General features: G+C 41.6%; 1 protein-coding gene across 3 annotated transcripts; it reads left to right on the plus strand.

Annotated features, from left to right (window-relative positions):
* Window positions 1–274: 274 nt before the first annotated feature.
* On the plus strand, window positions 275–17,692 carry TNFAIP1 (TNF alpha induced protein 1). Of its 3 annotated transcripts, none has more exons than XM_076354952.1 (7): window positions 275–318; window positions 3,195–3,535; window positions 5,659–5,828; window positions 7,648–7,737; window positions 7,840–7,892; window positions 10,894–11,089; window positions 12,305–17,692. In XM_076354952.1, exons 2-7 carry the CDS (start codon window positions 3,319–3,321, stop codon window positions 12,521–12,523), a joined length of 945 nt encoding a protein of 314 aa, XP_076211067.1. In that variant the 5' UTR covers window positions 275–318; window positions 3,195–3,318; the 3' UTR covers window positions 12,524–17,692. The 3 variants fall into 3 exon arrangements, with proteins under 3 accessions (XP_076211067.1, XP_076211065.1, XP_076211066.1); XM_076354950.1 differs by lacking the exon at window positions 275–318 and adding an exon at window positions 418–661; XM_076354951.1 differs by lacking the exon at window positions 275–318 and adding an exon at window positions 771–835.
* Window positions 17,693–18,431: the final 739 nt, after the last annotated feature.

Here is an 18,431-nt window from a genome sequence, read left to right on the forward strand (position 1 = left end):
CCCTCCCGCCGGCCCCGGGGCGCTCTGCGGGCCGCGGCCGACCCCGACGGGACCCGCGGCCTCCGAGGCCCCCGTCACCTCGCGGCGCCCGGCCCGGCCCGGCCCGACCCGACCCGACCCGGCCCGGCCCGGCCCTCCGCCGCGCCCCGCGGCTGCCACGGCGACAGCCGGCGCCCGCCGCGGGGCGCGCTGGGAGCTGCAGTCCCGGCGGTGCCGCGGGGCGCGCTGGGAGCTGCAGCCGGCGGCGGGAAGCGCTTCCGGCTTTCCGGTTCACGGCGGGGCGCGGAGGAAATGAGCTCAGCCGCCGGCGGCGGGCGGGTGAGCGCCGGAGCCGCCGCTCCCGGGACTGCGGGGCGGCCGCGGCTCTCCCGGGTCGCCTCTCGCCGCGGCTGCGGGCGGGCGGGCGGCGCGTGCGCTTCGGCCGCGTCCCCGACGGCCCGGCGGGTAGCGAGCGGTGGCCGCGGGCGGGACCGGGCCTGCAGCAGCAGCCGTCCCGCTGCTGGGTCGGCCTCTGTTTGCTTTTCTAGGCGCCGGAACGGGCCCAGGGAGAAGCGCGCTGCCGGCCATCGGCGGACAGGGAGCCGGCGTGCGGACCCCGGCGCTGGGGCAGGCGGAGCCCTCTCCCCGGACGTGCGGCCCTCCCCCGGCGTGTAAGGCCTCGGTGCGTGCTGCGGCCCGGCCGCGCGCCCTCCGCCTCCGGCGGCACACGCCGCGCAGCGCCGGCCCCGCGCAGCCCTGGCTTGGCGGGGCCGGGGTCCCGCCTCTGCCCCGCCGCGACAGCCACGGCAGGGCGCGGGGGTGCCAAGAGACCGAGGGGGCCGTTTGGTGTGGACCGGTAAGGGGCTGGAGGATTTAGGCCAGAGGCGTGCCCGGTTTGGAAGCGACGCTGCGCGGGAGGGTGGCCGTTTGGGGTTCCCCCCTTGAGCCGTTAAGGTTACTCCTCCTTATGGAAGTTCTCAACAGGGACCGTTTCCTGAGGTGGTGTCCCAGCTGTCGTGCCATTGTTCCGCAGTCCTCCTCCCACCTCCCTCACAAGGCAGGAAGGAAGGGACGCAGAAAAATTTTCTCTTGCGTTAATGGGGGTAATTAAAGGTTACATTACTGTTTACAGCAAAAGCCTCCTAGCTCGTTAGTTAAGGAACAGTACTGACTCCTACGTGGATTGGCTGCGTAGGGGATTCTGCTCGTATTTACCCTCGATCTGCTTGGTCAGAGAAGTGAGTAAAGGCCTGAAGTGGTAGAACTGACTGAAAACCTGACTAACGGATACGTTCAGACAGATCGCTGTTGAAATTGGAGAGCCCTGTTTGTGTCTGGATTTCTCCCTCGTGACAGAATCAGTCTGGCTGTCTTTACAGACACGCTTTTGTTCTAAAGAAGGCATTGCTGAGGGTTTAAAGCAAGGCAGGACATCAGCGACAAATGTGCAGACCTAGGGCATATTTCCACTGTTACCAAAGGTCTCAGCTGCGAGACATGGTGCAGTTGCTTCTGCTCTTGATTTACTAACTCGTAATGGATTGCAGTAAACACCTGCGACGGGTTAGGGAGAACTGTGGTACTCGCAAGGCTTGGACAATTGCCGGTTGATTTCTCTATAACCCTTAACTGCTTTGTTTGAGTAGCGAACTTCTTATATATCACCGTGACCACGCTGCACAATTTTTGGTTGCTGCTGCTTGCTTGCCAGTCAGGAATTACTTCTCTGGCCAATTCCATGTGTAGCGTGCAGCTGCCTTCGACTTAGATTTGCTCATGGGCTACTTGACTCAAGTGATGTAGTCAGAAAAACCTTTGTCTTCCCAAATGCAGGCTGAAGCGTGCTATTGGTTTTATGGCGATGGGTTGAAAGTAAAGAATGATGGCAGCCAGTGGGAGTTCCAGTTAAAGCGTTTGTAGACAAACTGAGGTTTTTTGGCACTAAAATTCTTAGAATTGGTTTGTGTCTTGATGATCTGCACAATATTTTCATTGCTTGCTATTTAATAGACATTGTAGTGTTTGCTTAGTTAAAATAACGGAGTTAGGAATCGCAGAGTAACGTTGTATTTTAGGCGTTGCTCTAAGTTCAGCAGTTACTCACATCCCTGGCAATTTCAAGATACCAGCTGTAGCTGCCACGTAACTTGCTGTACAGATGGATGGCTGTGGGCTTTTTTCTACGTTGAAAGCTGAGGTGGGGTCAGAAGGAAGAAGGGTGTAGGAAGAATAACAATAGAATTAGCAGGTGGTTATATTTATTTATAAAAGGTTACTCACGTGCCATAGGCACAGAACAGAGAAGTGAGAAGATACTTGTAGTCTGAAAGAGTTTTAAAAAAACAACAACAAAAAACCCAACAGCAAAATGTTTTTTGAGAACAATAATTATTAGAAGGACAGGTAAGAAACTTGTATTTGTACTTTTCCGGTTAAAGAACTCCAGATCTGGCCCGTTAGAGTTTCATGCTTTTGTTTGTTTCCATTTTGAGCTTATTGTCGATGGAAAGATGAGCGTAGTGAGACTGGGGAGAGAAAGAAGCTGTGAATGTCTAGCTGGCTTTTTAATTGAGACAAATATTCCAAAGACCGGGCATACTTGGCAGGGGGTGGTGGTGTTAATTTTTTTTTTTAATTAAAACTACATTGACTGCTTGGCATTCCAGGGTGGAGGAAGAAGAGTTTTGGATGAAAGGAGTTGCCAGAAAATAGAATGTTATGGTCCAGCATTTCAGTGTCAAGGCATTTGAAGAGACATTTGTAAATGTTTCCAGTTAAAAAACAAAACAACAACAAACCCCACACATACAGATACGCACCCCAGCTGAAGGAAGGGCAGAAAGCTCTTCCGTTGTGTTTCAGCTCCGCACAAAAAGACTTGTGTTCTTTTAGGAAGTTGAGAGGGAGCCGAATTCCAGCTAGCATTTAGCTGGAGTATTGTGTGGTGTGTCATGTTGGCTGAAGACGAAATAACAGGAAGTCCGGAAGAGTTTAGCGTGCGCACTAACAGTAACGCAACTGTAACTTGACTGCATTATATTGCTGTGTAAGTTGTCTGAAAAACAGCTAAACCTTGTTTTGCCAGAATGTGTGTGGATGTGGATGTGTCCTTAGGAATCCACTGAAAGTATCTCTTCTTTAATGTGGGCTTCGTGTTTTTGTTGTAAATGGAAATTCCAGGCTTCCGTATTGATCTTATACGTTTCTGTTTCAAGGGTCCATTGGTTATGACTGCTCTTGCCTTGCTGTCCTCGTCTGGTGACTTGTGACTTTTCACCAATCACGGCGGAATCCATCAAGCCCACGCTCTGCAGGGTTGTCATCTACCTACAGAAGGAGATGTCGGGGGACACGTGTCTAACCACCACTCTTTGTCCAGCTGCAGGGCCCAAGCCCAAAACTTGCAGCTTCAAAGGGGGCAGCCTTGGTAACAAGTATGTGCGACTAAATGTCGGGGGCTCTTTATATTACACTACAGTACAAGTACTGACCAGGCACGACACAATGCTTAAGGCCATGTTCAGCGGCAGAATGGAAGTGCTCACAGACAAGGAAGGTAAGGGAATGTCTTTTGTTCTTGAGCATTTTTAAAGCAACTGGGTTTTGGTGGTGTTTTTTTAAATATCTTAAGACTACCCTCAGTTAAGGATGTAGGGGAAGGTATATTCCAGAAATAACTTGGAACATTACGCAGCTGACTCCCATTGGCGCTGACAATCCTCTGTGCTTTATAAAAATGTGTTCTTTTGTTACTAAAATTAACTAGCGGAAGGACTGGTTCTCTTTCCTACAGTCACAGCTGGTATGCAGATTGTTGATGTTGTTTTGAAGACTGAACAGACAGTATGTGGGTTGTCATTTATGCGGTGACATGTAGTGGCATCATTCGAAATGCGTGTGTGGGGAGGGACATTCAGTTTTCATCTTTAAAAATCAGAATAGCCTTGCTTGCTATGTTGAAAATTCTTTTTTTTTTCCTCCTCTCAGTAGCATATTCCACTTGTGGCTTATGATGCTGTGACAGTATTTAGCTGTCAGTCAAGGAGTATGTCACCTCCTGCTGGACGCTGAATATTGGCATTATAAAAATCCATAATAAATTACAGAGAATAGAACAAGTAAGACCACCAATATCAGCAATGGCTACGAGTGCTTTCATTTTCCTCTCTTTAGTAGTCCAGGGCAAAATGATACCTTAGGAATGAGGGTTGTGGCACACTGTGGAGAAGAGGCTGAGAGAGGCTGGCGAGTATTTAACCTCTTGGTGTTTCTGAACACTCGTATGCAAAAGTTCTTCTTCATGCCCAGATTACATCAGTTTAAACTTGGTGCACAACAGTGTGTTTACTTAAGCTGAAACAACTCCTTATGGATTTTGCATATCATTTAAACCAAGTTCAACTCAAGTAGGCTGGGTTTTGTCGAGTGTTACGTACAACTAAATCCATTTAGTCCAGCAGTTTTGTATAAGAGCCTCAGCCTGAATGGAGGACAAGGTTCATGTTCCAATAGCTGCAGCTGGAGAATCTAGCAGTGGTTTAGTCTACTTTCCTATGTCGTTTTCTGTACCTAGGTCCCAAAATAACCCTTTTTTGCCTGCCCTCCACATTATGGAACAGGGTTTGGCATTGTATTAAGTCCTCTGCCTGTGTGTGTCCTACATTGCTATTGTTTGCCAGCAAGTCAGACATCCTGTTTCCTAGTGAATGTGACTTCAGGGATGTTTTAAAATTGCAAGAACTGTCTGTCTGCTACTGTTCCTGTGCTGCATCCCCTCTCCACTCCCTCCTGATCTGTCTCTGTCCTGTTGTTTGCTCCTATTTGGAGACTAGAACAGCCTTTTTCCCATACTGGGTTTTCTGGGCTAGTCTACCTTTTAGCATCTTTGGAACACTTCTCCCTCTTTAACGCCGAACAACAGCGGAAGATGTGGTTGGAAAACTGCCAAATCCTTCTCGTTACGCCACAGAACTTATCCCACATCTACTTGCTGCAAACATTTGTGAATTCTCTCTTCTAGTCTTTCTTTGGCTTAGTGATAAGTTTCTCATTGCCCAGCATTACACTGTAGCAGCAATTAATACATTTATTCCCATACAAATACAGCACACCACCATTTTGCTGCGAATATGATAAGCCTCTAAATAAAACAAGAAACCTACCTAACAATAAGCTTTTTTTTTTTTTTAAATTTTTATTTTTTAAGGTTTGAATGGCTTGGACAGTCAGTTAAATAGATGTAAACTGGTGACTTCCTATAGTCGTTGGAAAGGTCCATTCCTTTAATCAGAACCTAATACAGAAAAGACGAAGCACAGATAATAATTTTGGTCAGGCAGCCCACTGACTGATCAATTGATACAGTGCAGTCAGGTTCCTGCAGCAATTTTAGTGCCTTGTGATAGGCAGCCAAGTATTTTAAGCTTGTGGCTTTTCTTTTGGGGTGCTGGAAAGTAGTGAGAACATAAGGGAGGTACCAAAGGAGTCATTCCACTGTCAGTTTCTGTTCTGTAACCAAATTCAATTTGCTCAAAGTCAGTAAAGACTTCTACTGAATGAAATGGGAAGAGTTATCATGTGCAGTTTCAGGAAACCTGTGGCTTATTTAACCTCTCTGAGGAGGTTTTTCTTGCCCCCTAGTGTTGAGGTGATTGAAATGATGTGATGGTTATTTTTCAGGCTGGATCCTTATAGACCGTTGTGGGAAGCACTTCGGAACAATTTTAAACTATCTCCGAGATGACACAATTGCACTTCCAAAACACAGACAGGAGATCAAAGAGTTGATGGCAGAAGCCAAGTATTATCTCATTCAGGGCTTAGTGGACATGTGCCAAGCAGCCCTGCAGGTAAGAAATAGAAGTAGCCTGTAAAGTTTTTTGTGGGTGTTTTGCTTATAAAATTTACTTAAGAGACCTCAAGAGAGTATTTCATGGCCTTGGAGATAGTGTCAAGTCTTAGATGTACAAGGCAGCCTGGAAAGAAAATGACACAGCAGTCAGGTAAGTTGTAAGATCTTATCCAGTACGTTTATCAAAGCCATAGTTATCCTTGCTCTGTATGCACACCTGAGGTTCTGTGATGCTTTGAATAAGAGACGAAATTTGGTTTATGATCTCCCTGGAAATGTTTTCAGACCCACGTGCTATCATGGCGCAGCCTTCCAGGCCACAGATGCCTGTGCTCTGAAGGCATTTAGTGCAATTAGTGAGGTGGTTGCATTATCAAGGGAGCTATTTCTTTGTAAGAAGAGAAAGATTGTCCCCTGGTTAGACTATATGAATCTAGAATGTGCAAGATGTAGGTTCACGTTCCTGTCATTTCAGAGGTGTCATTTCCTTTCGTGCTTCCATTCAGTTGTCCAGCTGCCCCCTCAGAAAGGGGATAGTAGCACTTTTCTACTTCACAGGGATGCCAGGAGAATAAATAGAGTAGAAACTGTATTCACAATTTGTCATTTAAATAGAGGGACTGGTTCTTTTCTGTTTCTATTTTTTTAATTTTATTTAGGAAATAGATAGTGAATGAGTTCCTCTTGTGTGAAATGTAATAAAAGCCAGAAATTTAAAGGAAACTGATTGAATAAACATAATTATTTTGAGCATATGTTTTAACAGACCTTATGGCATTTGTCTAAATTTCCCCCAAGTTATGTCACTTCTAATTAGGTGATATTTATAGGCAGAATGGGTTTGAATCTTCAAAAACATGGTAACTTTTTTTCTAAGGTTGAATCTTAATGGAGAAAAAGACTATGGTAAGCACTGATTACTTTAAGGACTTTTCTTTGTATCAGTTTACCACTACTCTTTGCAAATATGTAAGCCCATAGTAGCTTTATTCACTTTACTAGTCCCTATGAGTTCAGGCAATAGAAATCAGCTTGTTCTGCCAACTTTTTAACAAGGTTAGCCCACATGCAGTATTTATAACTTATTATTAGTCTTAAGATTGTGAAATGAATGTTTCTTGCAGGACAAAACGTAGTCATTAATAAATACCTCGCATACTAGGTTCAATATACTTCTTGTATCCATTGAAAGAAATGCAAAGCCACAGTGACAATTTTCCTTCTGGTTTGGAATTTAAAACCTTTCTTCTAAAAACAAAATGTTCTAAGGCTTTCCTATTAGCTATTGAGCTTTCCTTAATTTGCTACATGAGGAATCTGGAGTCACAGACTGTACTACATGCTCTTGATTGTTGCTTTTGTATCACAAGGGGCTGAAGTCTGTTTCGGTGACACGCTGTTCTTGCCAAATGTTCAGTTTGTAGTGGCTGATATTCTTATATACTGCAGTGTTTTGAGTTGATTAAAACTAGTGCAAACTCTTACTATCCTTTTCTTCAAAAAAGGATAGAATAATAAACCCACTTAAACCAAATATGACTTAGCTATAGCAAGGACTCTGAGCTCAAGAAGGGCATCCACCTGCATCCCAATATTTCAATTACTGCTGCCTTCTGGGGATAAGAAATCTCTCCGCTCTATTTCTGGGTTGCAGATCAAGGTAACGCTGTGTGGTTGCTACAGCAACACAGCTTTTCCTTTGCATCACAGGATTTGGGAACATGGCTGGAGGGATTGGAGAAGACAGCAGCAGCAGATGTTAGCTTTAGCATTTCCCTCTCTTGAGTTTTCTTCTCTCTCTTCTTTCTTTAAAACAGGACAAGAAAGACTTGTATGAACCTGTCTGTAGCATCCCTATTATCACATCTCCAAAAGAAGAAGAGAGACTAATAGAATCATCAATGAAAGTAACTGTTTTTTCACAACTATCCAGTGAGAAACTGAATTTTTGCTAAATGTATTCAAACACAGAACTTACGTTTTCAGCTTTTTTCTTTCTCTCCCAATAGCCCGTTGTTAAGCTGCTTTATAATAGAAGCAACAACAAATACTCCTACACCAGGTATGTCGTTTTTTTCCCCACTGTAATGGGAAAGTTTCCCTTTGACTATGGGAGTGGAGGAAGATGTGGTACAACTTGTTTTGTTTAGTTTTGTTTTTGTGTTTAGTTGGTTTGGTTTTGGGGGTTTTTTTATTACAATAGTGCTCTTCTATGGATTTGAGTGCAGTTATTTTTGATTGCTTTGATTGATGTGAATTGAAACGGGGGGATGTTGTGGTTTAACTTGGCAGGCAGCTAAATACCACACAGCTGTTCGCTCACTCCCCCCCAGTTGGATGGGGGAGAGGATCGGGGGGGGAGAGTAAAATTTGTGGGTTGAGATAAAGACAGTTTAATAGGACAGAAAAGGAAGGGAAAATAATAATAATGATAAAAGAATATACAAAATAAGTGATGCACAATGCAATTGCTCACCACCCGCTGACCGATGCCCAGCCAGTTCCTGAGCAGCGGTCCCCAGCCAACTCCCCCCAGTTTCTATACTGAACAGGACGTCGTATGGTATGGAATACCCCTTTGGCCAGTTTGGGTCAGCTGTCCTGGCTGTGCCCCCTCCCAGCTTCTCGCTGGCAGGGCATGAGAAGCTGAAAAGTCCTTGACTAGTGTAAGCACTGCTCAGCAACAACTAAAACATCGGGGTGTTATCAACATTATTCTCATACTACATCCAAAACACCGCACTGTACCAGCTGCTAGGAAGAAAATTAACTCTATCTGAGCCGAAACCAGGACAGGGGAGAACACAACAAACTGTATCTGTTGAAGTCTAGTGTATAGTTCAGTTGTGTGAGAAATGAACAGAAACAAGGGACAAGAGCTAAGAACGATGAGGCTATTAATAGTGGCTGATGCAAAGCTAATGCAGCCATAATCCTTACCTCATCAGTTTAGCTTTACTTTTGAGTCTGCATATACCTCTGCCAGCACTCTTTGACCTACAGAAATTCTTGATGCTCCAGCACCCCCAGTGCCTCTAAACAAATTAATTATTTGGTTACAAAGGAAAGTATCTGTTCTGCTCAGGAACAAACAACCCAGATAGGGCCAGGGCAAGAATTTACTGGCTTTCCTCCTGTATAAAGTAACATTACTTATTTAGTTTTATGCTATAACTATCATGATCCCTTTGTTACGATGCTATCAGAATGGCTTTGGATTTTCCCAAACCAGTCATTGAAGCGATGTGAGTAATCCTTTATGCTATGCAGAATCCTCATTTTCAGCCTTTTCGGTCTGAGATGCAATCTTGGAAGCTTTTTTTCTCTAGACAAACTGATTGTCTATCTGTCAGAGAGATGGATTCTAACAATCATGATATTTAAGGTAGTCAGGAAACGCTGCCTGCGGGAGTGCTGAAGAGTAGCCTGTTTTTCAGCAGACTGCATTCTGTATCTGCCAGTCATATTGCACTCCTCCCTGTGTTACCCTTTAGCTTACGGCAGTGATGCTAAAGCAAGCACAGAATAGCATATTAGTCACCACGGGCCTGGAAATGTAAACATACTAGTAATGAGAACAACAGAATCCTAGATACCAGGAGGTGCTGGCATCTCAACTAGCTGTAGGGTTCTGATTATTCCTTGTGCATGAACCTGCATGCCTGGATGGTATTTAAATGAGGAATCTTAATTTAAAATTCCACACTGGCTGCTAGCAAGCAAAGATTTTTTTCTTTCTGTTCTTCCTAATCGACAGTATAAAAGGAGCTTTCTCAGTTACATTGTCAGTGTGGTCTAATAATGAAGACTTCTACATTCTTTTCCCAGCTCTGCCACTTGATAGAGCCTGGGACTTGTCACTGGCTGAATCCCAGATTGCTTTATCAAATGGTTCTTGCGAGCTGAAGATTTTGTCTGGTTGCACATCATGCTTTTTTGATTTAGATCTGAACAGAAATACTTCTCGGACTAAGTATTTTATCTAAAGCCCAGTCGGCTGTTCTTATTAGCAGTGTCTTGATTCGCAAGTATTTCATAGCCTTCCTGGACCACTGGCAAAAGTTAAGATACTGCATACAAAAGTACAATGTCATGTCTCTGGGTAGGTTCTTGGCAGCAAGGTGTGAACCTTGAGCTTCTGGGTCCAAAGAGTAAGGAATTTTACTGTTAAAGCTAGCAAGGTTGGCTTTGTTGTCTAGGCAATAATATGTTCACTAATTTCCACATATCCGCACGTAATTTCCCAGCCACCTATAAAAAGAGACAAAGGGGCACAGAGTACTTATTTTTGATACAGCTGCATTCAAGCTAATATTGGAGGAGTAAGGCTTTTAGTTTTTTCTTTTTTTACTTGATCAAACTGGACATTGATTGGCCACGATGTTGTTACTTAAGTAAAATATTTTAAATTTTAAGAATAGCTTTCCGATAGCTTTACTTGATTTTAAAGCTGTAATACTATGTATATTTTAACTTGATTTTAAAGCTGTAATACTGTGTATATTTTAAAGCTGTAATACGGTGTATATTTTTCTCTAGAACATCTAGATCTTGCTTTGAAAAGTAATTAAGATCCTACATTGCGCTGGCTGTCAATAAAACTTAGTTTCCTAAATTTGTATGTGGTTACATGCAGAACACCTTGCTTTTTAGCTGGCCTTCTAACACGCGTTGACTCTTTGGACTCTTTGGACTTTTGCTGTTACTAAGCTAAAGAGAACTGCAGTTAGCATGTGATTTAATCGTCTTGAGCGTCAGTCAAGAGATAGTTGTAGATAGTTGATGTAATGATTTGGGAAATTGTGCTGTTGTTATTAATTGTATCACTTGACCTCTGAAGGCTGGTGTGTTTGCTCATGGGGATCAGAGCATCTTATTTGTATCTGGAACTGGCTATTGCCCTCTCTTTTCTTGGCAGCATATGGCAATGAGTCACTACTTATTTGTGTTCTGAAGTTAGATCAATGCTTAAAACTGTGGTGGAATAGGCATATAAATTCTGTAGAGGTGGCCAGTTGAAAAACCAGAAAAACCTTATTCCTTCTTTTGTTGCTGTGTTTCAGTAACTCAGATGACAACTTACTGAAGAACATAGAACTGTTTGACAAACTCTCTCTCCGATTCAACGGCAGAGTTCTTTTCATTAAGGATGTTATAGGGGATGAAATCTGCTGCTGGTCTTTCTATGGACAGGGTCGGAAACTTGCTGAAGTCTGTTGTACCTCTATAGTGTATGCTACAGAGAAGAAGCAAACCAAGGTAATGGAGTTTTATCCACCTGTCTCTTACGATTTAAAAAAAAATCAGGTTGATGATACATTGGAGGAAGACACAGATTTTGTATAACTTAAGACAAATTGCTAGAGGCAAGCAATGTCATTTATTGGAAAAGCTTTGATACGAGCTCTCCTGAATATTGACTGGAATTGATGGTCAGTGACATCGAAATTCGTAGGGTGGCTTGCTGCTTAGAGGGCTGCAGGATGAGCTGGTGTCTTGGTAAAAGATGCTGCGTACCGGATAGAATTCCGAGAAGACTAAATATGTTCGCAGGTTTGAAGAAGGAAAGACTGAGAATGGTAATTCTGAATGCACGTGTGTTTTAGCACTAGTCTCTTAGAAAGTTGATGGACTTTGTGTCCCTAAAGCATGTAAATGCCTTTAAGTTCTTCTCTAATTAAATAAAGTAAATCTAATTCTGCTCCTAATTATACCTGCATAAGTTTACTTCATTGCAGTTACTTTGTACTGTGTTTCACTTGCGCTGATGTAATCATTGTATGTAATTGGACTAAATGGTTGTGTCTGGGAGTATAAATTTCTCCAGTGTTGGAAAATATATGCCAAAAAGGAGAAGACTGAAACTGATCTGTCCCAACCTGAATAACTTAAATGGATGGGATGAAATTAATGAAATGGAAACTTGAGCTCAAACACTGTTTAGAAACACGATATTTTTATCATTGTACTTTTATGTGCAAAACTATAGAATATCTGTTAAAAAAAAAGTTCAGCAGGAGTGCAGATTCCCAATAATCAACCTATCTTGATTTCCCCACATTTCCAGAGATTCTTTTCATAGTCTTCCTGCCTTTGATGAGTTACATGCATGAAAATATGATAGTGATTACCATGACAAATCTACAGAGTTTCCCTAACTTCAGGAGTTACCTGCACCACTGCAAGTCAGAAGTTAAGGTGACCAGGGTCCAACATTAGCACTTAAGAATTAGAAATACTGTATTCCATTCTAGAACAATCTAAAAGAAGGGGTGATGTAGGCGATTTGGTGGTGGGAGTAATCCTCTGCTAGGAATTAGACTGCTTTGCTCATCTTCCTCATTTACAGTTGTTTTACTTTCTTTATAGTGTATGTCTTTTTTTATGGCTCAAGTATCTTTTTACTTATGGGTATGTGTTCCAGTCATGTTATCCTGTATAGATCAGGAAAAGGACATGTGCTGTTTTTTCTAGGTTGAGTTCCCCGAGGCACGAATTTATGAGGAAACACTAAATGTCTTACTATATGAAACACCACGGGTTCCTGATAACTCTCTGCTGGAAGCAACAAGCAGGAGCCGAAGCCAGGCATCTCACAGTGAGGATGATGAGGGTTTTGAACTTCGTGACCGAGTGCGCCGAATCCATGTGAAGAGATACAGCACCTATGATGACCGACAGCTTGGCCACTAGCATATCAGTCGAGGAGAAAGGGTTTGGTGTCAAGGCTTGTATTGATTTTCTTTGAGGGAGATCAGGAAGTAGGGAGGGATCAGTTGGACCCTCTGGATTGATCTTCCTTTGGCTTCTTGGCTCCCTCGAGATGCAGATGGGCATTTGTGCGCACAAAGCAACACTAAAGGCCAAGGGCTTTGAGAACTAAGATGTTAATTTTGCACCATGTGCTTTAAATACAGACTGGCCCCCTTTTCATGCCATGTGAGGAATGGAATTCGGAACACCGATTCTGACAGTTTGTGGTTATTCTTTCATATCTAATGACTTGCTAGTTTTCTTACTTCCTGTGAGAAGTACTGCTTTTCCTGAACGAGATGGCATGATTTGAAAATCTTTTTCCAGATACCTGCCCTTTTAGGGTTTTGTATAATGGAACTTCCAGTTTTTATATCGAGATACTGAAGAGGGGGTGGAGAGAACTTGAACATGACTACTCTTAGCAAACACTACATCTGATAACCCCCAGAAGAAGTGGTTAGCTCTCCAATAGTCAGGTGCCCTGCACATGTGATTTCTCCCACCACTTTCCCCCAGTACACATACAAAAGTTTGTGTTCCAAGATAGGTGTCTTTAAAACTCATTAATTCTAAGGCAAGCTCTTCCAAAGAGGTAAGAGTCAAGTCATCAAAAAACCTCCCCTTGTGAAAAATGAGAAAACTTTTGAAAATATGTCTAATGACTTGTCTTGGGAGATGGAGAAATGGGTATGGTGAAGGAAGAAACTTCTTCAAGTAAGAAAACTTCAGGAACAGATTGTGGCAGGGTTGCCATTGTTTAGGCTTGTGATAGTGTAATCCTGTTTATATAAACAATGGCAATCTGGGGAATTAGTTTTACATTAGTTTCCTCCTGTGGCCCAAAAGTGCTATTTGATGTTAAATTTCTCAAGCAAGCAGGGGGAAGAATTGCAGTGACTGGGGAAGTATAGACAAAACAACGTTTTATAATGCTAGATAATGTTCACATACTGAAGGGGGAATTCAAGTTTTGTGTTCTGAATCCCTTCTAGAGCATAGAATTTGAAGTGGGAAGAGAAGAATAGTCATAAAAATCTTGTTCTAGCATGAAACTGCAAGAGGCTTTGGACACAGGAGAGAGGTAGCTTATACTGAATTTTAAACTGAAATAACCACTTTTTTCCTGAGTGCTTGGCTGGGTGCTAATTGTAAAGAGCCTTTCAGAAGGAGTCAAGGCTGCTCTGCAAATTGGGTCTCTGGAAACAGTTTCAAGTTTAGTATGAAAAGTTGTTAATGTATTTTTAAATGTTTGCTTGCATGTTTCAGCTGTAGGTTGCAGATTCAAATTTTACCACTGTCATAAACAGTTACTACTTGATGGCTGTTCATTGGCAGCTGTGGATATGTGACAGCGGTGGAGCATGCTCCACAACTGCTTTTGTGTTCCCACATTGTACATGAACATGGAAGCTTCAGATTCTGTGATGGTTAGTCTTGAACTGCTTTGACCAGTGCCAAATCTACCTGTAAGTTTTAAAGGAAATTACTGCAAAAGCCTGACAAGAAAATAATCCAAAATTAATACAGTGAAGTCATAAGTAGAATTAAGATGGTGGATGGTTTGGTAGTAATAGAAGCAGGAGAGGGAACAAAAAAAAATTATTTCCACTCATTTAGGCTTTTGAAAATGAAATTGTTGAGGCTTGGTAAGAAAACACTAATGGCTGCAAACTTTCAGGATTTTATTGCCTAGCCAGGCCTCTACATGTGGCAAGCATTCACTTAATTCTCCTCACTTTCAGGAAGTAGCATTGCCACAGTAATGCACCTGCCTTTTTGTGAAAGGCCTCTTTAAAACTCTAATCACCTCTTTCCTTTTTATATTGCTTTCTGTAAGTTGTTGTTTTCCAGCTGGTTTTTCTATTGTGCCAGTGAAAATACAGCTGCTGAGATTAGTTTTGACAAAGGTTTTTGTGGGTTTTTTTCTTTAATTCTGCTATAGTGTGATGTGGATTTTTTTTTTATTATTTTTTCCCTCCACTGATACTATTTAAATTACACTGTGGTGGGTGCTTTGAAGCTACCAGCAGAGCCTGTAGTTATAGGGTCTTTGTGCTGTACTTAATGGCTTCAATTTATTCTCTTGTACTTTTTTTCACCTTGTCACAAATAAGACTGCCATTTAAAATTCATGTGTGGCACTTCTGTTTCTTGGCAAATGATTTATATTATTTTTTTCTTGTTACTATCATAGTGAATGTTAACAGATTAAGTAAGTGATGCTGGTAGCCTTGCAAAACCGTGTTTAAAAAGTTATAAGCAGAAAAATGTCATCTTTGCATTTCTTTTCTCTGGGGAGTACGGGTATGGGAAGGAGTGCGTGCAAGAGAATGAGTGTCAGATCTGTGTGCTAGTCCAGAGGCTTTCATTCCATAGTTGGATTCTGTACTCCCAGGATTCATTAATTAAATGGATTAAAATTGTGAATTATCACACTATAAGAAGCAGAGAAAAGCTTGTGTTTTGGTTTAGTTGGTTTTCTTTTTCCGTTTCCCATAGTCAACAAGTAGTATTAATATCTGATTTGAATTTAGATTAAATTAGGGTTGTGAGAATCTTTTTAAAAGTGCAGAATAACTTCTTGGTATTTGTAGAATATGGAGTATCAGTAAGAACTGTAAGCAGTTATGAATGTTTTTTAAATATGTACAGATACCCTTTTCATTTCACCTTTCATTTCACCTTCTTCTCTCATCCCATTCATTCTCCCTTCTCTATCCCCAATTACTACTGATCACAAAACATCTGCTTTTAGATTAGGATATGACTAGAACTGGAATGATGTTAAACAATGTTTGGCCACTGTGGACAGAACACTCTGTCAGTCTGTAAGCTTTATTCTTTATCTAATTGCATAAACACTAAAGCTTTGTCTATTCAAAAGATGCTTCAAAACCATGGTCCTGGTGTTCTTTGTCCCAAAAAGATTTTCAGGATGTGGCTGAGAGATCCCGGTTGGATTTGACTAGCAGTTCTATAGTTCCCTCCACTGGTGGACAGATAGGAACGGGAGAACATCAGGAAATCCTCTGTGTAGGTGTGTTCTGGGAAGTGTGCTATTCGGACATGCACAAGGCTAAAATGATTGTAGTATTAGAGAGCCCTTCCCTAGGTAGGGCTGCTATACTCGGGTTTCTGATAAAATCTGGAATGCCCTCAGTTATTTCTTACCTGAGTGCTTACATAATTGAATAATTTACATGAAGCCTCATTAAGTCTAAATGTAGACATGGATGCAGCCATCACTTACACAGTTCATGGGTTGAACATTTTTATAATCCATGTGATAGAACACTTTATTTTCTCTTAAGAGTCCTGCTTATCTGGAACTGCTCCAATACAGGATGTTAATTGAATGTTCTTTCCACCAAAATCATGGCATCTTGATTTATACAGTCTCTGTACTACCAGGTTCTGATAATTTTGAATACTGTAGTTTTGATGTAACACATGCTTTGTATTCTCATCTTAATCATCCTTTACTTAATTAAAAGCTATAGATTGTTTTGACAAGAACATTCTAGAACATATTTTTACAGCCTGGTATAATGGAGAAAAAGCGGCACTGAAAAGGATAATGCAGTTTTGAAATGCAACATTCACTTATTTGTAGTAAGCTGTCCACTTCTAGAGAGAGTGAACAGCTGTGCTTCCTAAGACTCATCTTTGCTGGCTTCAAATATCACAAATTATGATCCCTATTAAGACAATATAGTTTTCTAATTTTATGCATTTGTCTGCAAGAGACGTGTAATGGCTTCCTACATAGACCATCACCAATGGATGTGTTTACTGATGTGCCTGTGAATTTATAGGAGCCTTTAGGAGGAAGAAATGCCTTTTTGCCTCATTTGTAATGTATGAGTTCTAACTACATCAGCGAGCATTCACTAGCTGCTGGAGCTCTTTTTGAAACCATACGGTCCTCTTCACTCCTAAATTTACATGAACTTTTGCTCATTCAAATATTATATTAGCAGACTGAGAGAATGAATGGAAAACATTAACTGACGTCTATACACAAGTACTGTAATAAAGGGTTGCATGTTTCTGTAATGGGGTCCTCACATATTGCAAAACAGCCTCAGTCTTTCTATGCAGAAGGAGATTTGGTGCCTTGAGTGAATGTCTTATGTTAAACAGCTTTTCAGTATCAGTGTTAATTAGGCAATAATGTCAAAAGAGAGAGCTCTGCAGGGTAGCAGCCTCCAACTGCTTGATAAATGTCGAGACAAAACTAAATGTTTAACCTTCACCTTGACATTTAGTTTTTGGAACAGGAGACATTTATCCTATCGTAATGTTCCATTCTGCTGACTTTTTCTCTCTTGCACTTCTTGGTTAAAATATAAAATAACTGACCGAGACTGGGAGGGCATTGGAGGGACCGATACTATGGTGTTATTGAAAAGCTTCATTCTGCTTGGAATAGGCAATGCTTATTGTGGTTTTGATTAGATATTTTTTTTTCCTCGAGGTTCTTTAATTTTCAGACACAATTGACTCTTAGAAATACTGATGAAATATACCTTAACCAAATGTGTCTGGCCCAGCAGTCTTTGTCTTACACAATTACGATTATATCCTCTGACAATCCTTGGCATTAAATCTTTACAGACAAATTTCACACCATCCATTCTGTTAGGAGAACTGAGGTTTTATTAAGAGGTGAGTGGGTGTGAGTCCTGTTTCCAACTTTGCCACTAACTCGGTGACATACAGCAAGTCAGTTTTTCTGTATGTGCATAATTTTTCCTCATCTGTAATAAAATGATGGTAAGACCCTCTCCTACCTCAGAGGGATGTTGAAGCTTAATTTGTTTAATAATAGTAAAGGACTTTGGATTTCTATAATATTTTGTATCCAGAGGATAGCAAATATGATTGCTGATCTTGTTTAAACTGACATTCTGTGATCAAGCTGTTTTCTTATAGCATCAGGCTTTGTTTTATTTTTATGTCCAACTTTTTAAGGGTCAGCCTTATCGATAAAATACTTAGTTAATGCAGTAACCATATTAGGTATTGATTAAAGTGTTTTCTCTTTTATCAGTGCATTAAATGGAAATAGAACACTAATAAAGTGTTATATTTTGTCTTCTGTGATTTTTCTCCAGCATCATAACTTTCTATTTGTCATGTTGGTCTCTGTACTTTTGTTCTGCATTGTAGTTGTGATCCTCACCAAGTGCGTAGGATTCCTGAACCACGGAAATACTGTATCAGCAAATGGCTTTTGTATTATATGGAGCTGTTGCTACCTTCCACCCATGCCCTGCAAGTGTGCCTCTATTTGTAGCAGGTGTCAGTGTACTTACAGGTACACTGCAGACAACTGGTTTTGATTTTCTCTGGGCTTTTCCTTTAATTGTAGAGCAATTCATTGGCTGCAGTGGTTTTTCATGTTCATGGAAATAACTTCATTTCCTAATAAGAATCACAGAGCATTTTGATCTTTCATTAAGTCTATACACAATTTGTATTACCACAAAGGTAACCTAACTTGTATTTTGAAAATCTTTAACCTTTCTTGACTGACAGAGCAGCCTAGCAGGGACTTAGATCCAGAGATTTAGTCTATGGTCTGCAGTAGGTGTGCTTTTGAGGTAGCCAACATAATCTTATCTGTCTGTTCTATTTAGCTGTTCTCTTTGCTGCTGTTACCCTGCTTTCTGAGCTAAGCCATAGGTTTTTTTGTTGTGAGCAACAACCACAAAAACTATTCCACAAAGTATTTGAGTGTCTTTGAAGGAAGTTGGGTAATCCTTCTGTTTGGAAAGGTGAGAAACCTCTCTTAAGTAACTGTGGTTTCTAGTGCATACTGGCTATTCTTTCCCACAGTTGT

The sequence above is a fragment of the Aptenodytes patagonicus genome, chromosome 17 (genome assembly GCF_965638725.1).
Source record: "Aptenodytes patagonicus chromosome 17, bAptPat1.pri.cur, whole genome shotgun sequence".
In the NCBI taxonomy this organism is placed as follows: domain Eukaryota; kingdom Metazoa; phylum Chordata; class Aves; order Sphenisciformes; family Spheniscidae; genus Aptenodytes; species Aptenodytes patagonicus.

Coding starts and splice junctions, on each gene's coding strand:
- TNFAIP1 (XM_076354952.1), top strand. CDS start 3,319: ATGTCGGGGGACACGTGTCTAACCACCACTCTTTGTCCAGCTGCAGGG. Junction 3,536..5,658: donor AGTGCTCACAGACAAGGAAG/GTAAGGGAATGT, acceptor GTTATTTTTCAG/GCTGGATCCTTATAGACCGT. Junction 7,738..7,839: donor TAATAGAATCATCAATGAAA/GTAACTGTTTTT, acceptor CTCTCCCAATAG/CCCGTTGTTAAGCTGCTTTA.